This window comes from Cheilinus undulatus, linkage group 9 (assembly GCF_018320785.1).
Source record: "Cheilinus undulatus linkage group 9, ASM1832078v1, whole genome shotgun sequence".
Classification (NCBI taxonomy): Eukaryota; Metazoa; Chordata; class Actinopteri; order Labriformes; family Labridae; genus Cheilinus; species Cheilinus undulatus.
Genome location: NC_054873.1, coordinates 27,555,742 through 27,580,689, shown reverse-complemented (window position 1 = coordinate 27,580,689; position 24,948 = coordinate 27,555,742). Strand labels below are relative to the sequence as shown.

The 24,948-nt window shown below is 40.0% G+C and overlaps 1 protein-coding gene across 4 annotated transcripts; it reads right to left on the bottom strand.

The window, feature by feature from the left end:
- Nucleotides 1-1,601: 1,601 nt before the first annotated feature.
- On the bottom strand, nucleotides 1,602-24,508 carry LOC121514980 (ELKS/Rab6-interacting/CAST family member 1-like). Of its 4 annotated transcripts, none has more exons than XM_041795484.1 (20): nucleotides 24,098-24,507; nucleotides 21,977-22,808; nucleotides 21,701-21,889; nucleotides 18,724-19,015; nucleotides 16,511-16,638; nucleotides 16,154-16,384; nucleotides 15,870-16,037; nucleotides 15,519-15,686; nucleotides 15,266-15,403; nucleotides 15,015-15,155; nucleotides 14,619-14,759; nucleotides 14,273-14,466; nucleotides 11,777-11,788; nucleotides 11,132-11,267; nucleotides 10,896-11,027; nucleotides 9,764-9,924; nucleotides 9,411-9,558; nucleotides 8,016-8,111; nucleotides 6,881-7,066; nucleotides 1,602-4,355 (listed from the first exon to the last, which is right to left on the bottom strand). In XM_041795484.1, exons 2-20 carry the CDS (start codon nucleotides 22,520-22,522, stop codon nucleotides 4,218-4,220), a joined length of 3,345 nt encoding a protein of 1,114 aa, XP_041651418.1. In that variant the 5' UTR covers nucleotides 22,523-22,808; nucleotides 24,098-24,507; the 3' UTR covers nucleotides 1,602-4,217. The 4 variants fall into 4 exon arrangements, 3 of the variants coding, with proteins under 3 accessions (XP_041651418.1, XP_041651417.1, XP_041651419.1); XM_041795483.1 differs by having other exon boundaries at nucleotides 21,977-22,785; XR_005992336.1 differs by lacking the exon at nucleotides 1,602-4,355 and adding an exon at nucleotides 7,710-7,790 and having other exon boundaries at nucleotides 6,949-7,066; nucleotides 21,977-22,785; nucleotides 24,098-24,508.
- Nucleotides 24,509-24,948: the final 440 nt, after the last annotated feature.

The following is a 24,948-nucleotide window of genomic DNA, read 5'->3' as shown; positions in this document are numbered from 1 at the left end:
GAGAGGCACAGAATCCATGTGAAGTCCAGTGTGAAGTTTCCACAGTCAGTGGTGATTTGGGCTGCCATGACATCTGCTGGTGTTGGTCCACTGTGTTTTCTGAAGTCCACAGTCAATGTAGCCATCTACCAGGACATTTCAGAGCACTTCATGCTTCCTTCATGCTGACAAGCTTTATGGAGATGCTGATTTCATTTTCCAGCAGGACTTGGCACCTGCCCATACTGCCAAAGGTACCAAAAGCTGCTTCAATGACCATGGTGTTACTGTGCTTGACTGGCCAGCAAACTGGCCTGACCTGAACCCCACAGAGAATCTATGGGATATTGTCAAGAGGGAGATGAGAGACACCAGACCCAACAATGCAGATGACTTGAAGGCCACTATCCAAACAAACTGGGCTTCCATTACACCTGAGCGGTGCCACAGACTGATCGCCTCCATGCCATGCCGCATTGATGCAGTAATTCATGCAAAAGGAGGCCCAGCCAAGTATTGAAGGCATAGAAATGAACATACTTTTCAAAAGCCTGACATTTCTGTTTAAAATATCCTTTTTTATTGATCTTATGTAATATTCTAATTTTCTGAGACACTGAATTTTGGGTTTTCTTATCTGTAAGCCATAATTATAAAAATTTCAAGAAATACAGGCTTGAAATACTTCACTTTATGTGTAATGAGTCTATATAATATATGGATTTCACTTTCAGAAACGAGTGACAAAAAATATTGAACTTTTTCATGATATTCTATTTTGAGATGCACTAGTATACCAGACAGGAGGATGGAAAGTCAAGACTCATTCAACTCCAGGCTTATACATTAGTTTTACAATTTATTCATTAAGACTCCACAGCCTAAGAAGATGAAGTTGCTGTGAGCATTTCCTGAAATATGCTCTGTTGAGGTTATTTTAAGTTTTCTACAATAACGACAAGTTGGCCACCAAGTGAAACTGGCTCTTTTCAAGGTCTTCAGTGCAATGAATTATTTTCTTAGCTACACTGATTTCTTTCTGACTTGTTTGACACAATGTCTCCAGAGCCTTTGTGTGGGTCAAATATGCAGCTTCTGCACATATTTACTATATGTGCAATTATTAATATTAAAAAAATGAACAGCACTGAGTATAATGTAAGCCATTCTTTAAAAGTATTCAGCTCACCATACGTTTAAAACATGCACACTTGCCCAGCAGCCTCTTCACATGCTCATACTTACATCAGCATATGAAAAGCCCTTAAGAGCTGAACCTGGGGAGTGAATAACTTTTAGAGCAACTCAACATGTATGCCTCACATTGCACTAAAAACCAGGATGGATTGAAGTGTCTGCAAAACTTGATCAGTTAGGCCATTGGGATTTAACAGATTTATCTTATTCAGCATCAGAACATTTATCAGTTTTCTTCTCTGCATTACAAACTCTTAAGACTCTCCTAACAGTTTTTACCTTCGGGACTCTGTTAATGGTCAAAATGCTTTGTCAATAACTATTTTTATTTAACTTTTTCTTAAACTAGGAGCAACTCTTGTCCTACGGAAGCTTAGTGAGCTCGACTTTAAACCAGTTAAAGAACACAAGAAAACCAAGGCTTATAATTTATTTATTTACATTCATACAAAATCCAAAGATCTCACAAACATGTCTGTTTTGCTTTCTTTTTACACAGTTTGATTCTTAACACAAACAGACAGAAGGCAGTACATTTCTTATACAAATGTAAAACAACAAAAAAAAAAAACAAATACCATGAAGTTGACAGAAGCCCCTTAATCAGCTCTGTGTTCCTTAATAAGGAGTCAAGAAAAAGAGATGATGAGACATTAAGGCAAGGGCAGGGACACAGGCTGAAAATAAGGGAAACAAAACACTTCAAAATGCTCTCTTCTTCCTCTGAACCAAGTGGTGATTTTTTTTAAGAGACCCAGAGAAATTAAACCCCACTCGGAGGTTTGACAGACACCAAGCATGAAAACAAGCATCAAACCAACAACCTCCAAACTAGATGTGTTCTGCTTTTAGTTAAAACATTAGTCCAGATTTATCTAAATAAACCATATGAATGAGGTTTGTTAGAAAAACTTCCAGCAGGATTTAGTGTTTTGTCACTTGATGTAATGGTGTAACAGCAGGAGGGCTGTGATAGTTGGACACTCATTTTTATCCATCAGGCTGCCTTTGACATCAACGAAACATAAACCATCGACATAATGAGTAAGAAGAAAAGACAACACTGGAATCTCAGGATAATACATTTACATCACCGTATGGTGAAAAGATATAAAAAAATGACCATTAGAAATAAATGCAAGAAAGTACTCTCCCATCACACAGTCACGGTTTGAAAACATTTGTAGTTCACACGTTATTTTTGACACTATTTTTTTGACACTTCTCAGTTTCTGCTGAGGACACTAACTTGACGGTCATTTTGATCAGAGCAGCTCGCTCATCAAGATTCTGTGCAAACATTCAATGCATATCCATACAGTAAACATTTCCATATATATGTATTATATCTATATATATCTCTATAGAACATGACTTTCCGCAAGTTATGGCAGTACTGTCACATACACATTTTGTCCTGAGGACAAAATTGGACACAAAAGACAACTGCACTGCTTTGAACTTCTCAGATTTTTTTTTTAAAGAATGCACAACACCTTCCACTTAATTACCTTTATTCAGTCACTGTACGTGGTAAATATCACGTTATTTACAAACTGATCTAAAAAGTCAAAATCTGCTGAAAAGTGACCTTAATTTCCTGTAAATGTAGATGCACTTAGTAATTAAAAACCTCAGCCCTGAAGATTTCAAAAAATACAATAAAAGGAGGCATAATTTTGCATCTTTTAAGTGATCTGAAAAATACAAGAACAAAAACAAGGGGTCGCTAGTATTCTTCGAAGATTCACTCGAAAAACTAAAGGTCAGATGGGCTTAAAGTAACATCTATAGAAACTTTGGATGTGACCTAAAGATCAGTGGATCAGATCAAAAGTCCTTATCATCATACCCTAGCACCAGTATTACAGAGAAATTCACATCCCTGCATTAGGTCCAGTACTTATCTCTGTGAATGCTCCAAGGCCACTAGAACGTTCTCAAAAGAAACATTGCATACCTCATAAACAAGTGGACGCCATGTGCAAAACCATCTAAAACTCAATACATTATCAAGAATAAAAGCTTTTTTTTAATTTACTCTCTCTCTCTCACTCATATTTGAGAACAAAGTGTAACTAAAAGCTGACCTTTCACTGGTCATGGCCTTGATCCCCCTCTCTGACCTCAGAGGGCGCAGTGAAGACGTACCTACAAACTAATCGTGGCTACAGTGACACATCCACAGCTCTGAGCTGGGAGAGGAAACATTTGGAGAACATGCTGCATTTATTTGGTTTAAAAGTGGCATTTCCTAAGAGTTCAGACAATCTGCCACCAGTAGCTTTAATTTTCTAATGGCCTCCTAGTTAGGGAACACTACTTCTAGTACTTAACAAGCTTCTACATGGCTCTGTGATTTACCCTCTGAGCTCATTTCCTCTCTGCTCTGCCGAAGATGTAGCAGCTCCTCATCACTCAGCCAGAAAAAGTGCTTCCCTACCCTGTGTTAGGAACAAGCTTCTTCCCTTTGACTTGAGAGGAGTCTAAAGGGGTCAAAGACTGAGATAAAAGTTGGTGAGGTAACTGTGCTTGATCTTATACTTCCTGCTGAGTGCAAACATCTAGGGAGAGGAAGCCTGGCAGTATACTAAAAGACTTTGTGCTCAAGTTTTATTCTTTCATCTGATCCACTCTCCCTCTTAACTCACTTGCCCCAGAGTAGCTGATGTGCAGTGATTTTTTTCTTACACGCAAGAAACTGAATTTGGAGAGTTCACAAATGCTAAAGGTTTTGATTCTATTTTCCATTAACCTCTTGTATGCGATTGCCTACCTGAAATGGGCATACTCTCTGTTGGTGAACATCTCTAATTTGTTTCTGCGAGCCCGATACCAAAGAGACACAGGAAAGCACTTCAGAGTCTGAGCGTTTGTTTCAGAATGGACGAGGAGAGCAAGAAAGAGAAGCTCAGCAGGCTCTGATAGGATCCTGTCATCCTTCCAGGAGCCTTTTTGAGTGGAGGTAGGGGTTCCTGGGCTCAGCTACGAGTTTATGTGAGGACCAGGGATCAGCCCAGTTGTGTCTGAGGTCAGAGTTGTCAGCATGACTCCTCCAGAGCGTTGACTACCTGCTCAAGGATGTCTGGGCAGTAATCTGCAATCTGCTGGAGGACAGAGTTGGCGTACTCTTGCAGCTCTCCACTCTCCTTCTCACACACCTCCAGCTCCCGCTCCAACTAGATGAAGAAAAGCATCAGTTGAAGTGTTTTAACTTTACAGTCAGAAAAATAACAAATTATTATAAAAACGAACATGTAGTGCATTGTTGAAAGTTAAAAAAAGCCCTCTTTAACATAAAATGCTACTTGATCACAAAGGCTAAAATCAAATCAAAAACAGGTTAATGGATAAAAGTGACTGCAATCTCTTTTAAAAGTGATTTAAGCAACAGTGCAATGGAAATTATTAAGGTCTTTCTATTAGATTATCAGTGATACCAGCTTCAAAGCAGGGTCATTTTAAATAAAGAGGCATGACTGCAAGTAATCATAAAAGCTTTGCCATCATCACACCCTGACATTTATATTGGTCCAGTATGGAGCATTAGTGATCCATTTTGGGCATTCAGATACAAAGGGGCTGCACTTTAGCAAATAGGCCCACACTATGATTAACTTTATTTCTTCAGTCATGGCCTGATATTGCAACTGCCTTACCTGCCTCTCATGCAAACAACAGCCCATGTATTACTTCTGTGCCTCTCTTACTATGGTTTGGTATCTCTGCATGCTATGAGCAATGAGGCTGCTGGCTATAATAATGAATGGAGGTGAGTAAGCCACAAGTAAAGATGCTAGTGGTGCATCTTTAACAGCTTTTCTCCCTCATTCTGTCATGGACCATGTCATTAACATGCTTTCAAAAGACAGGGTGATTTACTATTCGGCAAATAAATCATATTGGGTTCTGCTTAGGTAGAAATGATAACTCTTTTCAAGGCGACAAGGTTAAGAGGGAGTCGTGATGCGTATTATGCAAACAAGCTGATTGAAAAGCTGGCTCCTTTATGATCAATGGGGGCTGTTGGGTTGAAAGAGTTTCCTTTATTTTCTTTTTTTTGGTTGATGTTTTAGACATTTAAAAAAAGCAAAATTTACCAAATGAAGTGATTAATTACATTCATCAAATTACTGTAACTGAGTAGCTTTTTGTGTACTTATATTTTTGAGTACTTTTTTAAATCAGTATTTCTACTTTTGCTTACAAATATTTTCAGGAAAGTATTGTACTTTACTACATTTTAAAAAACAACAAGTACTGAGTAAAATTTAACAGTAAACACCAAAACGAGGAGGCCCAAGCCTTCTGGCAACAAGACGAGGCTGACCAGTTGTTGGGCTTTGGCAACACATGGCAGTCAGAAGCACAAAGAAAGATAATGACTTCACATTTAAGTATGAAACAGCTGTTGGATTTTACTTTAGGTTAAGTCACATCTTAAAATAACCAACCTGGTTGAAAAGTCATATTCTCTTGTTATTATTGTATATCAAGGAAAGATCTTATTTCACTGTGACAGCCCTTTGGGTATCAAAATTTGCAACTCAGTACTTTAAGTAAACTTTAAAAGAGTTTTTACTTTTACTTGAGTAAATCTATAGAAGAGTACTTACTTTGAATTAAATAAGGTTTTACCAAAGTAACTGTAATTTTACTTGAGTGTGTTAGTCTTATATTTCTTCCACCTCTGACACAGAGCTTAGGCAAATGATCCAGATGTCTAGCAGAATCTGCAATTCCCACCATTCCAAGTGAGGCTGAACAGACATGAATAAAGCCATGCATGTTTTTTTACGAGCAGAACACGGCCAATCACATCAGTTAGGGGGGTAGTCTTAAATGCATACCAGCACTTGTGTCTTAACAACCAATCCACTCAGGATAAAGGCATCCCAGTCTATCTCTGTATACCGTCTGAGCTATAAGATAGCTGTTTTTCGTATGATTTGAGGTGTGTCTCCATAAAGTATTCTACAAACAGGGTAATTAATACTGCCATGGTCTGATATTTGGTGCAACCATCTGCTAATTCACATTGTGGTTTGGCTTTGCAGGAGAACAATAAAGACATAGCACAGCAAGAGCTCCAAATACAAAGTCAGACATGCGTGCACACACAGTTCTGTGCTACTATGTGGGCTCAGCCAATCCTGTTTCTGCCTCAGTAGCACCTCTGTTTGCACTTCTGACGCATAGCACTGAAGGGAAATCATTTCAACCCCATTAAGACTGTGTTCTGTTTATAGTTAAGGCAAAACTTCACGTGGGTGTACAAATTACGCCTAGAAACAGCACTGTGAATGAGCCTTTATTTAACCAGGGATGAAAAGAGCAAAATACTCAAGTTAAAGTAGAGTTACTGATTAAATTGTACTAATATATAGTTATAAAATACAGGTCAATTAATCCAGTCAAAGAATAGGGAAAAGCCATGCAACAGCTTATTTTTATATATAAGGAATTATAAATTATCTTGTTATGTACTACAGACCATAATGTAGAAACAGGCAGTTTCATAAAGCTGACGTAAACCTTGGACCTCCTCATTTTGAAATGTTTTTTGAAACAAACAGAGGCTATATATGTTCACAATGAAGCTACTACATTACAACAGTGTTAATACATATATTCTAACTATATTTTGTGTTCCAAAGAGAGAAGCAGCAGGGTAAAGCAGATTGAATGAGAAGTCCTCCTCTACCTGTTCCACACTCATCTTCTGGACCTCGTCCTCCCAGTCTTCGGGGTCGCTGTGGTGGTAGTGAGAGGGCGGTGTGAGCTGGCTGAGGATGGTAGGGTCCCGGTCATGGCAGAGGTCTGTCAGGTGGGCGATGTAGAGCTTGAGCTTACTGCGGTTCTGGGACAGGGCTACAAGAGGGGGGATCATCTGCAGGAGGGGAGGACAGAGAGGAATGTGACAGAAAAATAACAATTACTATCAACATAAGGAGAAAAAATATCTTATGGTTAATGGTTGAAAAAGCTATTGATTTTGCAAATGTTGAACATAGGAAAGCCCCAAACACAAGACCCCTTAACTTGAAAAGTTTTTACATAAATAGAACAAAACTCACAGCCAGCATGCATTTTAACAAAGCCATCACCATCTTAATTTAGAGCTCACCTTCTCAGGTGTGTTATTGTTTGTGAATATGCTGAGAAATAAAACCGGCCAAAGAGGGTCAAAGAGTAAGGAGCTAATGATAAGTCATAGAGCAGTAGCATGCAAAGGGAATGAGACTGAGCCGGGATCAAAACCATCTCATCCTCTTAGCCTGTGCATGCAAACACACACAAACACAATTGATCCTTGGCCTCCATAAGCCACTTAGGAGCAATAAATGAAGAGTGTTACGGCGCGGGATGAGTGCCCTCACAGAAACACAGAGCAATAAACACAATGACCGTCAGTGAAAAGAAGAGGGGAATGAAATGTAACAAAAAAGAAAAATAATGAACAGAGGAGTCGACATGCCACAGAGTAACGATTAAGTGAAGTGAAGCGGGTCTGGCTTTTCAAACGAGCTCACCCTTCAGAACAAAAATGGCTGAGAGAGAGAGAAAGGGGGAGGGCGAAAGGTTGGCTACGCCCAAATACCCTCCTCATCATCCTTTTAGCCACAAGGTAAGCCGATTGCAGCATTAGAAAGGAACATTTGGTTAGTGTTTATACAGACAATAGAGTTAAAAGGCAGAGGAAAACTTGCATTTTAATATTATGGTCTCATTCAGATGGAAAGCATCATCTCACAAGTCACATTAGTTTATTAACAAATCAGAAATACCATTAAATATGAAAAAAGCACAAATATGACTGCTGTGGTTGGGTGTGTTACCTGATCTGGAGAGGGTTTGTGATTTGTGTGGTCCGGGGCAGTCTTCAGATGGTCATCTTCATAGTTGTCTGCCATCAGTTTCATTCGATTCTGAGTCTGAAAATTCAAGAGAACAAAAATTACCTCAGTGTAAACCTACAACCTACTCATTATCTTACTCATCTATTTAACATTAATTTTAAATTGTCCCAAAAAGTGCCCATCACATTATGCAGCCAAAAGTAAAGCCTCTTGTTAACCAAGAGAAATAAAACCCATAACCTCTTAAAGATTAACGAATGCCTTTTGTCATCTGTAAATCTGTAATATTTCAGTAACTTCGGGTTTTGGCCTAATACGATTTTTTGGTTTTTTTAAATACGGAATTAGACCCCTTTTGCAGCTACAACGCCCTACACTCTTCTTGGAAGGCTTTTATGAGGTCAGGCATTGATGTTGGATGAGACGGTCTAGCTCTCCATCTCTGTTCAAATTCATCCTAAAGGTGTTCAATAGGGTTGAGGTCAGGGCTCTGTCACTCAAGTTCTTGCACACTGAACTCATCAAACCATGTCTTCTTTATAGTGCTTGCTTTGTACACTCGGGCACAGTCATGTTGAAATAGAAAAGGGCCTTCCTCGAGCTGTTGCCACAAAGTTGGAATCATAGCATTGTCAAAAATGTCTTGGTGTGCTAAACCTTCAAGACCTCCCTTCACTGGAGATAAGGGGCCTGGCTAAAACCCTGAAAAACAGCCCCATGCCATTATCCCTTCTCCACCAAACTTCACAGTTGGCACAGTGCAGTCAGTACAAAATGAAACAAAAACGGTTTTAAATGCAAAAGAGTGGAATTTCAGAATGCGACAAAACAGGGAGATTAATTGTGATGAACTACAGAAATTTTAAGATTAACTGTGATTAAAAATTTCAATAGTTTGACAGCGCTAATTCATTCTGTGTGAATCAGTCATTATGATGACAAGAACAATTATATACATGAAGAAACTTCTTTGTTTTGAAAACTTTAGTGTCATTCACATAGTGGCTGCTGAGTTAAAAGATTAATATTTTCAATATATATCACAGTAAAGTTTTTAAAAGAAAAGATCAGCTTAATAAAAATTATGTGTTCCAGAAAAGATTTAAATATACACAAAAGTAAAATGTATGAGAGGAGAATTCATACAGGAAATGTATGGTAAAGAGGTCCAGTTTTACTTTGCTTATTAATTGGCTATTCAAAACCACATCATGTTCAGTTTTGTTGACCTGTAATCTAAAAAGATATGGCTACTGGTAAAGCTGTTTTGTGCAAGCATGAATTATTAACATTTGCGTGTGTAATAATTTCAAGGCTGCTTACAATACAAAAACATCTGAAGCTCATATTTTTGACCCCTACCCCCCTCCCAACCTGCTGCTTCAGCTGCTGCACCAGTCTGTCCTTCTCTCGCTTCAGCAGAGCCACCTCATCCTGGGTCTTCTTCTTTTTAGAGGAGGACAACTCCAGCAGCGCAATGTTTGCGTCCTTCTCACTGATAGCAGCCAACAGCGCCTCCTGCCTGTGAGGTGAGGGTGAAACAGCATGGCATTTAACAAAACAAGAAAGTAGTTCAGTTATCATTAATAATTCATGCAGCAAAATCATTTCTGCCAGCTGGGGAGGGCCAGAAATGGATGACATTTTACAAGATGAAGGTAAGCGATCAATACTCCAGGGTAGACTCCACCCTGCTGTTTGTGGTGTTTGTGTTTATGTGTTCTTACTTCATCTCCAGCACCTCCTCCAGGTGTTTCCTGCGCTCCGCTCGCAGGGTGGAGAGGTGTGCCTCCTTTTCACACAGAGACTGCTGGGTGGAGGCCAGCTTAGCCCTCATGGACTCCAGCTCCTGCTTCACCTTCTCCATGGCTCCCAGCAGCTCCTCCATCTGGGAAAACACAAATGACACAAGCATGACAATGATTCAATCATTAGGATATTAAAAAAAACCCAAAACTTTAACTTCAGAAGAGTGTGTGGCTTTTTGGGTACACATACTTTTTTATACAGTGCTCTAATAAGGTAGGGGCAGCAGACTAATAATAGAATATATGTAGGCCTTTGATGAGGCTATGGGTCACTTTTAGCACAGATAACATTGAACTACAGCACTGAATTTCATTTACCTGTCATTTATGAAGAAGGGCACAAGAGTACCATTGTTTAAAATTGCTTTAATTACAATTGACTGCAAGGAGGGTGACTAATTCATCCCTGAATGATCAATTTTATTGGTTGGTTTTCTGCAAGTCAGCAATTAATCAACAATGACGTATATCATAATCAAACAGCAGGTAAACAAAATAAAATGAGAGTTACACAGGTTGGAAACAGCAACACCTTACAAAATGATGCAATCCATCAACATCAAACTCAACGTCCTTTAAAATGATCCACCTTTACAAAAGCACTTATTGCAGGGTTGTTGTATGGGACTGCATGAAATGTACAAGTGTTGCTGTTCATGTGTCCACCCTTGTGAGTGTTGTAGCTCACTGATGGCGGTCACACAAACTGGGCTCATACCTTTGACAACTTTAAGTGGGCGAGGTTGGACTCATGCATTGGTTTGAGTGAGTGCTTCTGAGAGGCAGTGTGTAGCAGAGAGAAAACAAGAGAAAACGACAAGCAAAGATAAAAGAACTGAGAGAAAGATGGAGGCCAGAGGAGAGGAGGGAGGTGAGGAAAGGATGAAAAACACCATATAAAAGGTGAGATAGAAAGAATCTACGATTTTATGAGGGAGATTTTTAACACATTAATGTTTAGAAACTTAGGTCCTGTAGGAGTGAACCTAAGTTTTTTTTATTAATATTGTCATGTAGTGGGGGCGTCTGTGTGTGTTTAGGGTTTGTATACCTGCTTCTCCTTGAGAGACCGAGCTGCCTCCTCCTGAGCCAGTATCATCTCTCTCTCCGCAGTGATCTGAACACTCTCTCTCAGGGCCTCCTCCAGCTCCTCTATGCGCTCCGTCTTCAGACGCAGAGTGTCCTTCAGAAGGAGCAGGAACGAGCAAATAGTAATTGGTAAGAGAGTTAGATGCTTTGTAGCAGCACTAGTGAAATCTACAATCACAACAGGTGAATGTACCGCACCTTCACCTGCTGGGAGCTCTCAGACATGTTGTCCTCCCTCTTCCTGGCCTCCTCCATGAGCCGAGCATTCCTGCTCTTCTCCACCTGCTCCTTGTGCTTCAGGGACGCTACTTTCTTCGTTTGGTCCTTCATCTGCCTACAGGTACATCATGTGACACATCAGAGAAGTTAAGTGCAGTACATGTAACTGGACTTTTGCTTCACATGAAATCTAAGTGTTAACTATTATTTCAACTGAAGGAAACCAGTACATTCAGAAAACTTGCATTGCACAAATTACTCAGTTTTGCACAAATATTGTCACAGGCAAATGTCTTCCAAATAAAGATATGTTATCCCATATAAAGTCCATAGAAAATTAAAAAAGCACATCTACAGGCATAGCCTTACTGACTCGATGTTGCAAGGAGTCAATCTCAGATTTGTCTTGGGGTAAAAGACAGAACAAAAGTTAAAAAAAAAAAAAAGAGAAAATAATGAGCTTAGAAGAACTACAGGAAAATGTTTAAATTATCAGGACTTAGCCATTGCCCTAGACACAATAATATGAAGAGACAGGAGGTGGAGAGAACCAAGCTGAGAAAAGTGTCACAATGACAAAAAAGAAGGCTCTGGGAAAATGAGGAAAAAAGAGAGAATACTTACCTGGAAGCCAAGCTGGTAGGGTGAGAGATTCCAGATGTAAAGACAAGAAATCAGCAAAGAGAAAGACAGACTCAGCAAAGGAAGAGGATTCAATGTACAGAAACAGAGAAAGAAAGGTTGGGACCTCATACAAATCATAGGATCATTTGTTGTCTTTGGTCAGTGTGTTACGAGGCTATATATTTTGTCACATACATCCACAAGCAGCAGGGAACAACTGAAGAAAAGGTACATAAAGATGGTCACCTATGTTAACATTTAGAGCTGAATTACATACGAGTAACACCAATAGTGGTTTAAAAGCACAGTTATGCAAAAATCCATCATTTGATATACTGGGGCAGGCCTGGGAACTACAGGGTTAACTTCTGATGTGATATTATAACATTTAACAAATGAAACATAATGGGATATGTAATTGTAGCCCATGACGACAGTAATATCACTGTGAATCAAATCTGCAATAATGATAAAGTTTAAACAAACATACAATGACACATCACCATATCTGATTAACTGAAGAACATGAAATGTCTTAAATGGGTAAAATAATTGTTGTATTTATCCACTTTGTCTCTTAACTTCTTTCCGCTACTGTTTGACTTACTTGAGTAATTATTATGCATGTTGACAGTTCCCGCCGTTGTCCTTGCAGTAAATGGGTGGTTGCTAGCAGCTAGCAGTTGAGATTGAGGGGATGAAGTGGATCTACTCCTTCCTCGGCTACGTGGACACATTTTGTACATACAGTATACTGCTCTCCGGTGAGCTCTAACCTTGTTTGCTGACTATATTTCCATTCTTCATTCATATATGATCACCAGATAAGATCTTATATAGATAGATTTGTAAGATCAAAAAATGACACTGCACAGTGAAATGCAGGTCTTGGCTTTTTTGTTAGACAAATTGTTTTTTTATTTAAACATAGAAACCTTTCAGCAATTCAATTGTGAAAACAGCTTTTTTTACTTTTACAGTGTCAAACTGACACATAATACCAGCTGATTTTGATTGTAGGCTCCTGAATTGGCAGATTTTGTTATATTGAGAAATACTGTATTGTTGACTGGGGAGTCGATACTGTATCAGAATGAAACTGGTGATTTATACCAGAGATGTTCCAATCCTGATACCGCTTCCAAAACCAGGGTGGTGGTTATCAACCAATACTGAGTCCCGATACGCTACCAGTGAACTTAGAACATGACTCAACAAATAGAATCATAATGTACAGCCTCTCCATGTCTTTTAAAGTTGTTTTTTCTAATTATTGAGGGTTTTACAACTAAATATATATTTTTTTTAAATTACACAGAGGGGCACATCACAGGCTGTATCTATCTTTCTCCCTGTTATGAGCTACCCAGACTGTCTCCATAATGATCTGTGTGTTTAACCATGAGCAGTTTGACACAGTGTGATGTTGTTCAAGGGATACTTCAACATTTTGGCAAATTTGCCCATTGCCATAATTCCTATAGTCTTAGTAATAGGTTTGTTTCCTTTAGTTGTCGGTGCAAGCTGGTCAGGGACTCAAAAGATTAAATTCACACTGGTAGATCTGATACTGAAGGTCTTTTTTTATCCATTTTTTAATCAATTTTCAATCATTTATTAATGTAGCAGGAATGCTATCGGCCATATAGTTTTCCCAGATTGCTTTGTTATGGGCTGTCAACCAATGGCAGGCTGTTCTGTTAAAGGGATACTTCATCATTTTGGCAAATTCGCCCATTGCCATAATTCCTATAGTCTTAGTAATAGGTCTGTTTCCTTTAGTTGTCGGTGCAAGCTGTTTCTAGATCTGGGGGGACCGTTAAACCAGCTGCACCGCTTACGCCATGTTAGCAGATGGAACTTTTGCTTTCCCTCATCAAATCCAAAATGCTCTCGTGGACAAGTTGTGACCTGTACATTCAATGAATTTAATCTTTTAAGTCCCTGAAGTTCCAGGCTCACTAGAAAGACTTCCATAATGACTAGGAGGGTATGGATAGCATAACTGGAACAACACAGTGGCTTGCTACAAGAGGGAAAAAAAACAGTAAGCGGCTACGATTTATTGTTTAAAAGTTATTTAACTTTAATTACCTGTGTCACTTCTTGTCACATAAGACACTGGTGTAGAGGGGTTTTAAACAAAACTGTATCTGATCAGTGCATAAACACCTGTATACTCGTATTATACCAATACCAATATTTTCAATAGTATCTATCAGACATTTTTCCGGCACTGGTAGAGGGATCAGAACAACACTAATTTGCACCCCTAGGCTTGACAACAAATATCAGAAGGAAACACCAAAAAAAGTATCAATCAATCAATCAAAGTTCTATTACATACTGTCAAAAGAAAATCTTATATTATGATTTAATACACTGCTTCTTTCACACCTACAATGCACACACAAAACAACCCACAAATCCCGTTTGTCCATGTGGGAAAATTCTAAAAACATGTGCAAAGCCACTAGCAAACATATTTTCACCCACCTCTCCAGCTCATTAATCTTTTTGTCCTTGTCATTCTTCTCAATCTCCATTTCCCGAAGGATCTCCAGTAGGCGGTCCACCTCAGCCTGAGCCTTCCCAGAATCCTCCCTGTGGCGAGCCACTTCCTGTTCGAGGTTCTTAATGCGCTCCACAAGCTCAGTGTTCGCCTGAGCCTCAAGGGCTGCATTCTGAACCTGAGAAAGACAGGATGTCCATAAAAAAACAGTTACTCACTTCAGTGTCTGCTGTAAGGTATCATATGAGTATACATTTAGAATAATGATGTGATGTTAAGATTTAGTTAGGCTACGTTGAGCTGGGGGATGTTTTAATAACAGGATATTACCCTCTTTAGATGATTCTCCAGTTTGAGGCATTCCTCCCTCTTCTGCTCCAACGTGATCTCCAGACTCTTGAGTTTGGAATCCTTCTTCAGCCCTGAGGAGGCCAGGGATGAAGCATGCTCCTTGAGGTCCAACAGAGACGACTGCAGATCCACACACCCACACACAAATAGAAATATAGATGAACCTGTTCCAGCATTTCAAAACTAAAAGAAACTGGGACTGGAGATACTGAACATACACAGGATCTGATACAGGCCTCTGTGACTCACTCAAAAGTAAGACTAATGGAAAAAACTTGATCCCCATTTCTGGCAATAATGTTTCACAGTATTAATAGCATCACAGTAAACAGGAATGTTTTTCTGTGAGCTTGTTTTCGTGCATCTCTTTCTCACCTCTCTGTCTGACAGGTCTCCCTGCAGTAAACTCAGTCGCTCCTTCAACTCTTTAAGTTCCTTCTTGGTGCGATCGAGCTCCTCCGTCTTTTCCCGGTCGTCTCTGTCTCGCTGCTCTTTTAGACGTTCGATGATGCGCTCCTGAAGTGGAGGAGGTTAAGAAAATGGTCACACAAGCTGCTTTCAGAAACCTGTCAGTCCAAACAGATAAGTTGTTACAAATGAACATGCACAAATAAATACATAAACACCTTTTCTGCAAGAGACTCCTCCAGTGTGGTGAGGGCTGTGTCGGTGTTGGACGTGTCTGCTTGCAAAGACTTCACCCTCTCCTTTAGACTGCTCATCTGCTTTTCCTTGTCCCTCAGTTGCTCCTGGAGGTTCTCAATCTGCAGAGGAGACATAGGCAAATATCAGTTACAGGAAAAATCAACCACAGAACACAATGAAAAGATGCATCTTGATATTTCTCTACTAAACACCAATGTTCTCAGTCCAAATCACCTTCTTCTGTAGCACATTCACTTTGCGCTCCTTAACCTCCAGCATGTCCTTCAGGTCATGGATCTCCCCATTGAGTGTGCCCTTCTCCTCTGACATTTCTTGTATCTGCTTGCTCTTCTTATTCAAAGTTGCCTCCTTCTCTTCCAAGCGCAGACGCAAGGCATCCACCTGGCAAGTGACAAGTGACAAGTTTAAAACCAAAGCAATCAAAGGATAGAAAACTGAAAAAATGTACCATATGAGGAAACTTCTGTGCTTCTGTTTGCAGTGCTATGAGTCTGATATAGAATGAACAAGCCCGTCTCATCAAGACTTATACGTTAAGAGTGTATGGAAATGTATCAGCTGTACCTCCGTCTGTAAGATAGCGGCTCGCTGCTCCTTAGCAGTGAGGGATTCCTTAAGGACTTCGATGTGCTGCTTGCTGTCAGAAAACTGGTTATTGAGCGTCTCCAGCTTGGTCTGCAAGCCAAGAAGCTCTGTGTCCTTCCTGGAGAGGTCCTGCTTCACCTGCTCCATCTGAAAACAAGACATTAAACTTAGAAGATTAAAAACGGAGTAAGTCATCTGAGTTTAAGATTTTATTTATGATTAAATCAAACACAAAAGTAGGCCACTGGAACTAAACATTTTACCTTGTTTTTCATGAACTTAGTGTGGCTGCGGTACACCTCCATCTGCTTCATCTCTTCCTGACGCTCTTCGCAGCTCAGAAGTCCATTTGATTTCATCATTAGCAGCTCCTCCTCCATGTCTCTCAGGTTCCGCTCCATTGAGTTGATTTTTGCGTCCTTCATGTCGATGACAGTCTGAAGAGCCTTGGTTTTAGTCGACTCTGAGGTTCCTTCATATCGGCGGTGCAGCTCCTGCAGGGGCAGATAGAAAAGAAAACGCTGCATAAATGCTTAAAAATCTATTTGTAATGTCAATATAAATGTGACACAACATACAAGGACAAATGATATGTCTCCTACTTTCGGACTGGATGTTACCTCTCTTAGTGCATTAATCTCTCGCTCTCTCTGGTCCAGTAAACTCTCAAGGTGATGCCTGTGCATCTCTGCGTCAGCCAGTCTTCTGGTTCGCTCCTGGTCCTCCTCTGATGCCTTGGCAGATGGCCCTGAAACACAGCAAAAAACAACCTGGTTACCGGGATAAAGCTGGAGGAAATTTATTCGATCTAAAGTTTTAGTACATACAAAAGCATTTATTAGAGTTGACAAAGCTTTTATTTATGTTTCAGACAAAAAATAATCACCCCAGAGGGGTAATGTGACTAAAAGATATGTGTTATCATCCTCACAGCCAACAAAAGCAAGAACAAAAAAAAAAAACTAGAGCACACAGAATTTAATTCAACTTGTAGAGGATCTTTAGTTCATTTGTCTAAGATATTCACATATGACCTAATATTTGTTGTGTCAAGTGCTTTGAATTTGGTTAGACAAATACCTCTGGTATTTTTAATCTTCAAGACCATGCTATTAAATTATTTTGGGAGACATGTTTGCAAAAGTCAGTCCATGAAGCCCTCAAATGTCTCTAACCTAGGAAGCATTCTTGGGTTTAAAGCATGCATTGTGGTTTGAGTAAGGACCACATAAAACACATATTTGTCAAGTGAAGGAGAGACTTTGGGTGGAGCTGAGGGGGAAAGAAGCAAGTGGCAACAACAGCAGAAGTGACAGCCTGAGAACAAAACCTTGAGTTTAACTTTGAGTGAAAAATATTTTGATTTAGCTGCTCACAGGGTTTGCCAGTTTTTTGCTAAACTTAAACATAGCCTTGTCAAATAATCAAACTGATCTGTCAAACAGAAAAAAGAGCAGTTATGTTTTGGACTTGCACTAAGTTTATACAAAAAAACCTACATTTGAACTAGTTTATAACAGTTGCCCAAACTATAATATGCAGACCAGCGCTGGCCCCTGGTCTATTTTAATTGGCTTGTAGCAAATTCTGATAATAAAATGAAATATGGCCTACACAGCATTTTAAACATTGACACTGGCAGTGCTGAAATGATTCTTCACAAACATTTTACATGGTTCTGTAAACAAACATTTTGACAAGATAAATGTGTTGACATTATTCTTTTCATGACTAAATTGAGCTAACAAAGTAAATAGCCAACATATTAAAGTAATTATAATATCATGACACATATCACCCCGATGAATAAAGAAAAATGGATTACGGCAGCAAATAGCGGCAAAAATCATGTTCATATGCTTGCATATCCGCTTCATCTAAATGTCTAATTTCTAACGCATATCACGCTTATCATTTTCAGGCACAGACATGCCTGTATGTTTGGATGCTTAATGCAGTTTTCTGTCAGTGTCTCCCTGCTGTGCTGCATGGGGCGTCATTCTCACTCTGACCTGGGGTGGATTCAGTGATTTCAGTGGTACCCTAAAAATCCTCAACAATAATTGTCTAGCCATTGGTAGGGAAAGCTGATTTATGTTTTTGTCCTTTAAGCATATTCATTTCTAAAAAATGTTCAAACTTACATTGGATTGATTTTATTAACTTCAATACACTGAAGATGAGGTATGTCACAATGGCCCAGTCATCCTCATACTTATGTATATGTGTCCTTCAGTGAAAACATTTGATCACCTCTGGGTTATAACTTGTGCTACTGCTTGGATGCACCACACAGGCACAAAGTTCATTTCCAACAGAAGGGTCTGATGTCCAATTTCCCCAAATATTGTCACAGAAATGACACTTTAACCTCATGTAACCGAAATATTTTTTTCTTAATGTAGTGTCCGTCACAGTATTGTGCCCCACTGAAATGTCTCAAAAAGACTAACAATTTAAAGTGTTTTATTTGGCAGCCTCTAATACATAAACAGTGACAAAAATGAAATTAAAATATGTTAGAGCTTTATGATTAGGTAATTTCTGCCACCTGCACCCTTAGTCTAAAGCTACTGTAAAATATCAAAAGCTGAATATAGCTCAGTCTAGAACCTTCCACTAAAACAGTATCAGAAGATAGATGAAGTTATCTACCTGCAAAGAAAACAAAAGCAAGAGTAAAAAAACAACTCATCATGTAATGCCAGTGCCAAAGAGCTAAATAATACCTCTGCTCCTTTTGAATCCTTCCTAATGTATGCTTTAAATTCTGATTTCTTCAGAAGAATAAGGTAGACTCTGTATTATGTTAAACTCAGGGGCTCAAAGCTACCTTTGCTCTGCAGCATCTCCAGCAGTTTCTTGATGGACTCATCCCTGGCTCCCAGTGTTTGCTTCTGCGTGTCAATCCTCAGTTCCATCTCCTCCAGGGTCTTCCTAAGGAGGAAGAGCTCTTTGGCCTGCCTCTCATGCTCCCCCTGTAGCCGCCGGTAGTTCTCCTCTGTGGGTTCGGATGACAGTGCCAGGTCCCGACTTTGGCTGGCGGGGTCCTGCTGGAGCAGCTGGTTGAGGTCTCTTTGGATCCTCAGCTCATCCTGGAGAGCCTGAACAGTCATTTGAAGATGCTAGGGCCAGAAAAGAAGAGATAAAGGTAGATTTGGTTTTCCCATCACCTGTTTGCAGAACTTCATTAAGGAAAGGTTTACGTGAGTGAAATATTTTGATTAATTGAATAATGCCACAGAATATTGTGTTGCAATAAAATTCAGACCTTTGGTCATGACGGACAATTTAGTTGTATCCTGACAGATGCACCCCCAACAGTCAGGCATTGTGGACAGTGTTACGTTTCATGCACAGAGAAATACTAGTGGCGAAACACAATCAGCCCTGTATAGTATTGCATTGTTTGTGGCATCTGACGCCATGGACACTTGGCAGAGCCACTGCAAGACAGTAACACAAGGCTGTGTTACACTCTGGTCTGAAGCAGCTGTGTGCATTTGCAGACAACAGAACAAAGAGAGAAGTCAGTGTCTGCCTTCACTTCTCACTGTCCTCCTCCTCCTGCAGCCCCCTCCCTTCCTTTCCTTTGTCATTTCTCTCTTTCTCCCTCCTCCAGCACGAACTATTCTCCTCACTCCATCCACCTTCCTTACCCTCCTTCCTCCCAAGACTCTCACCTCTCCTCTCTCTAGACCTCCCTTTGCATCACCCTCTCCACCCCGTGACTAAGGCTGACTCATTGCTCTGACTGCACCTTCAACCCCCCCACCCCCCCCCCCCCACCCCCCCCCACCCCACTCTCTCCTGACATACACACAGTAAGATGCATGCGCGGACAAGCACATAAACACACACAAAAACACCGTCTGCCTTTCGCAGCCCCCATATTCTCACTCTCTTTGCCTGAGGAGGGATAACAGTCAGGTCTTTGAGAGAGCACAAAGAGTCAGAGAGATGTGATGCATTAGACTAAAGTGATCCAAACACTAAGTCACAGCTTGTAGTGACATGGTGCAAACAGAAGCCAAACTCTGCTTTAGGTCATCCACAGCAATTGGCCCCCTGCTTAAGATGCTCTGTATATGATGTATTCTTATTTAAATCTCCTACTTTATTGATTATGTATTATCTTTGCTCCAATAACAGTAGTACTATTCTAAACCTCACTTGCATTTGAAAATGACCCAACAAATGTTATGTTTTATTCCTCTACAAAGGAATAACCAATGGCAATTTGGTGAATTCTGACCTTATTATAGTTATCCTTTTATATACTAAGTGACAGTAGTCTTGTATTGCATTGTTGATTTAAATAAATCCTTTTTGTCCTAGGGAATTTGGCCAGCATGGCATTCTCATCAAATGATAAATACAGACGTTAAAAACTGCAATTGAAACTGATGAATGCACAGTGGGTTGGACCTACATTAAATAAGGAAATGCAGTTTAGCTGAAGCTGTAATTAGCCAAATGCCTTTGAGAGTGTGTGTGCTTCCCTTTCAATGTGTGCCGATGTGGGAGGAGGTGGAGGCTGACATATGAAAGCAGACATCTTTAAATTACAGCACCCACTGATTAGCCCTGTGCTGGTCCAGCATTACTGGGAATTAGTCCACAGTGTGATTCTGTGACTCAGCAGGAGTGAAAACAGAGAATTATACAGATGTGCCCAGCCATTAAGAACCACAATGAAACAAAGACTATTTGGCCTTGATTGATGACAATTTAAAACAATTACCACAATATACTGTAGTTTGTAGACCATGTGATATACATGCATTCCCTTATTCTTATGAATAATTATTTTGAATTGGATCTTTGTGAAATCAAGGTTGGAAATAATCAGTGCCTTCTTCAATCACCAGTGGTTGATGGTCAATGAGGATTTTTAGAATGGCTAATAGCACCAGTGATGTCAAAGTTTATCAGTCTATTGTCTAGCATCCTTTTAATGCCACAGTTAAGGAAATAAAAAAGGATATCATCCTCCATCAGTGTTCACCCTGTACTTGGCATTTGGTAGACACAAACTCTAGTACATACTGTATGTGCAGACTGACACAGACTGCTAAACATCGCTTAAATTCCAAGGCACAGGGAACAAAATAGCAGTGATAAGTGGCGCTGAAACAGTGGCAGGGAATTTTTAAGCTTAAGAGAAAGCTGTGGTTTTTCGCACCTAAAATCAGAAATGAAGCCATTTGGATGAAAAGCAACTGATATTCAACACTACATAAATAAGTCCAGCTGACTTTTATACTTCATTTTGGGAGGTAATGGAAGTTGAAATGTGAAAACTTTCACACTCTGTTATTTTTTTAAGGGAATGAACATGGAGCTTAATACAACAATAAATTAACACACATACTGCACAGTCTATGCAGTAAATTCTAGGATCACATTGGTATTTTGAAATACTACATCTAAAATATTCTAGGGTCTTTATATTACATATTTACACAACCAGCCTAAGCTTATTTCTCACTTTCTTCTATATATAAATAAACACTGCCTTTAAAAAGTGCACTTCTTTTTCGGTTCATCAATACAAGGATTTCTATAACATACAGACACATAAATGCAGCAATTAGACATACAGTAGGTTTCATTCAGTGAGCATGCGCATTTAGTGTCGTATAAGAGGATTAACTAGATGATCAAAAACTAACCTATACACAGAGAAGAAAGAGAGGATCACACTAAAGAAGAAATGCATCTACTTAGTCAAACATGTTCAACCAAGACACTCTGCTTCTTCACACTGATTCTACTCAGACTGAGAAAATGAAAAAGCTATCACTCACCTGTGCTTCATCTTGAATCACACGGTATTGTTCTTTCCAGACCGTTATCTTCGAAACCTCGTCTTTCCTGAGAGCGCGCTCCTTCTTTAACTCTGGACTCCAAAAGGTCTTGATTGAATTCATGGAAGAGCTTAGCTTGCTCTCCTTAACTTCCACTTCTCGTCGCAGCAGCTCATTTTCACGCAGAACCTGAGAAAGTAGGCAAAGGAGACTCACATTTATGCTGCATCATAGGTGGTCTGGTTAAGCTGGAAGGAAAAACTTCTTCATAAATACCTCTTTCAGCTGGGCCTGCAGGTCAAGTATAGTGTTGTCTCTGGCCTGCCTCAGAGAATGGGGCACAGTGGAGGCCATGTGGTGGTCCCCAAAAGCTAGGGCATCACCTGCCATCATGCCTGCTGGCAGTACAGCATTAGCAGGCACTGTAGTGGAGATGTTTGGGGTGCTAGCAGCCACAACTCCACTGCTGCTGCCCCTTGATCCATATGTCACCCTTTGTCTCCCCATTGTCGTCACTGTACCACCACTTTTTGGAAGGTGGTCACCTGCCATGGCAACCTCATTGTCACTTAGGTACATCGGTCCTGAAGTGGCATACGCAGCGTTGAGGGACTGGATGTTTTCCATGGATAATGTTTTGCCTCCAGCTCCTCCAGGGCCCCCTCCACTGCCTCCAGTGCTATTAGTGCGACGGTGCCCCATCCGAGGCGAACGGGGAAGGCGAGGGGAACGGCCTGATCCCTGATTACCGGAACCACCGCCATCTCTTCCTCCACTATGGTTGGCGTCCTCTCTGCCAACAGATCGGGCACTACCGTACATCTTCTCCGAAATGGAAGAATGGAGCAGAAAGCAGAATTCAAAGCAGAACTCAACTGTTGGTGTTTGTTCTTGCTGGTTCTGTGTTTGTGACTTTCACCAATTCTATGAATTCGTCTTGGTAATCCTGCCTCAACTGAAGACGGTGGGCACAATGTTCATGACAAAACAGAGGTCTGGTGAGCTCCACTTTCCTGAACAGACAATGCTGACAGTCTTCCCTTCTTCAACAGGAGCTGTCCAGTACTACATGTAATGACACAGATCTGTGGATAAAACACAGTTGATCCTATTAATTGCGTTTAGATGCCATATATAAAGCTTTGGTTATGAATTGAAATGACTCATATGTACATTAAAACTCTGAGTAACCATACAGAACCAAGCAGTGGTTTGTTATGTGCAGTCATGGGTTCAGTTAGGGTCATTAAGGGAGCCTCTCACCATCTCCAGCCAAAACCAAATACGGTAATATAATAAATTGAATGTCTGCCTTTTTACATAGAGCACAATACCAGTCCCTAGAGATAACCAACACCGTACTTTCACTGTATTAACTGAACTCCCCACATTATTTCATATATATATATATAACTGTACTAAATATACGCAAGATTCAGTCTTTTTGGTTCTTTTCAATCAAAGTCTAAGCTAAACGACCCGTTACATCTTCATAAGAACATACAAAGGTAACGGTGTTACAGGCAATGATTTGAGGTTTATCCTTAACGAAGGTTATCGACACACCGTTGCCAAACCACAACACTCCTGTCAAGCTATTCGTTACAAAAGTCAGTCTCTAAGCATGCAAATTCCCATGACTACTTTGTAAAAGTGTTGTATATAGTAGTCCATCCACTACAGTCATATAACGTTAACCGGGGCAGCCGTTGTGGCCTTGCTAGCAGCAAACGTTATGTTAACATAACGGCTAACTGTAATGGCTGACTTTTCTAACCTTTAACTTCGAAATAAACATCAAATGTCTTCGTTTGCTCGACCTGTGTGTAAACGGCATGGTTAACCCTACATTTCGACCAAGTCTTGTATCTCTAACACATTTTCCAATGTGCTGACGCTATGGATTAAACTAGCAAGGGAGGGAAAAGGGGATAGTCAATGGTGGACGCTGCAAAGAAAAAAACTCTCTGCTTGTAAAATTGAACAGAAATAGAAAATAATAGCCCACTAGGTAGACAGCCCGACATCTGACGTGATAGCTTCAGTACATGCAGAATAAAAAGGTAATCCTTAAAAGCGTTATTGAAGCATTTTGCACAATCCAAGCGACAGCGAACAGGGTCTGCTTTGGAGACACCCACATCAAACCATATCCATTTTCCTCCATCTCTACTGAATGGCTTTTCGTTTTAAGCAAAGATTTTCTCCACTCAGAGGATCGCATGCTCACTAGACACTCCGATATGAAAAGAAGATGTTTAAATACATAATGTGCATCTGTTTAAGGTTAGCTTGCCCTGACATATGGAGGCTAGTCCGTCCAATTTATGTGGTCAAGCAGAACCTCATTTTTTCTCGCTAACACAATAGCCAGTGGTAAAATCCTCTCCAAACTACCTTTTCCGTTGACAGCTGTAGCTCAAAGCGGTGTCACAGTTGAATCCTCTGTCAAATGGAAATCTGCTGCAAAAATCTTCATTTTATGCTGTTGACTCAGTAGATGTCTGTACGATTTTCCCATCTTTTGCCAGCAGTACCAGCGGCTCAGGAGAGCCAGGGCGCCTGAGTGACGTCAAGGCTGCTGTGCGCGTTCACGGTAGTCTTCTTCGCCACGCTTGAGTTTTGAACGCGCGGTCACGAGATTCTGGTGGGGGGCTGCAGGATCAATGTAGACAGGAGCAAAACCAAACTTGCAAACATTTTGGCAAAACAACACATCCAGGAGGCAAATTACTGACTAAATACATCTTAAATCACACTCAACAGTTTTCAAATCAAATTTAAGCACCACTGGGATTTCTTTTTTTTTCAAATATAACGTTAGAATATGAGCTAGTATAAAATAATATTCATAAAAATAAACTGTATTATTCCTTTTTTAAAATCTCCGGGTGAAATATTGTAGAATGAGTTGTCGTTTTGTAGCAATTGAAGCCAACAGCAGGGGGCAGTGCTTGCCTGTTACAAAAAAGAACAGTATATAAAGATATTTGAAATGGTTGCTGTCGTCAATCTAAAGTCTTTGCCTTTGTTTTTGAGGAAAAATGTGTATATAAATATTTTTTCATGTCTAATTCTACATAAATCTGAAAAAGACCAAATATCCTGGGAGCATGCAGTGTTATAAAAATCGGATCAGACCTCGTGATAAAGATATCATTTCTTTTTATATGAAATCAAGTGTATATTTGAATGAAGTTTCGGTTAATTGCAGGTATTAATGTCTTAATTAACATAATCAGTAATTA

Bases quoted from the DNA above. Each gene is read 5' to 3' on its own strand.
- LOC121514980 (XM_041795484.1), bottom strand. From the start codon at position 22,522: ATGTACGGTAGTGCCCGATCTGTTGGCAGAGAGGACGCCAACCATAGT. The intron at 15,404-15,518 runs GTGATTTGGACT...TCTCCTCTGCAG, and splicing joins TGAATGTGCTACAGAAGAAG to ATTGAGAACCTCCAGGAGCA. The intron at 9,559-9,763 runs GTAAGAACACAT...CTCACCTCACAG, and splicing joins GAGGAGGTGCTGGAGATGAA to GCAGGAGGCGCTGTTGGCTG.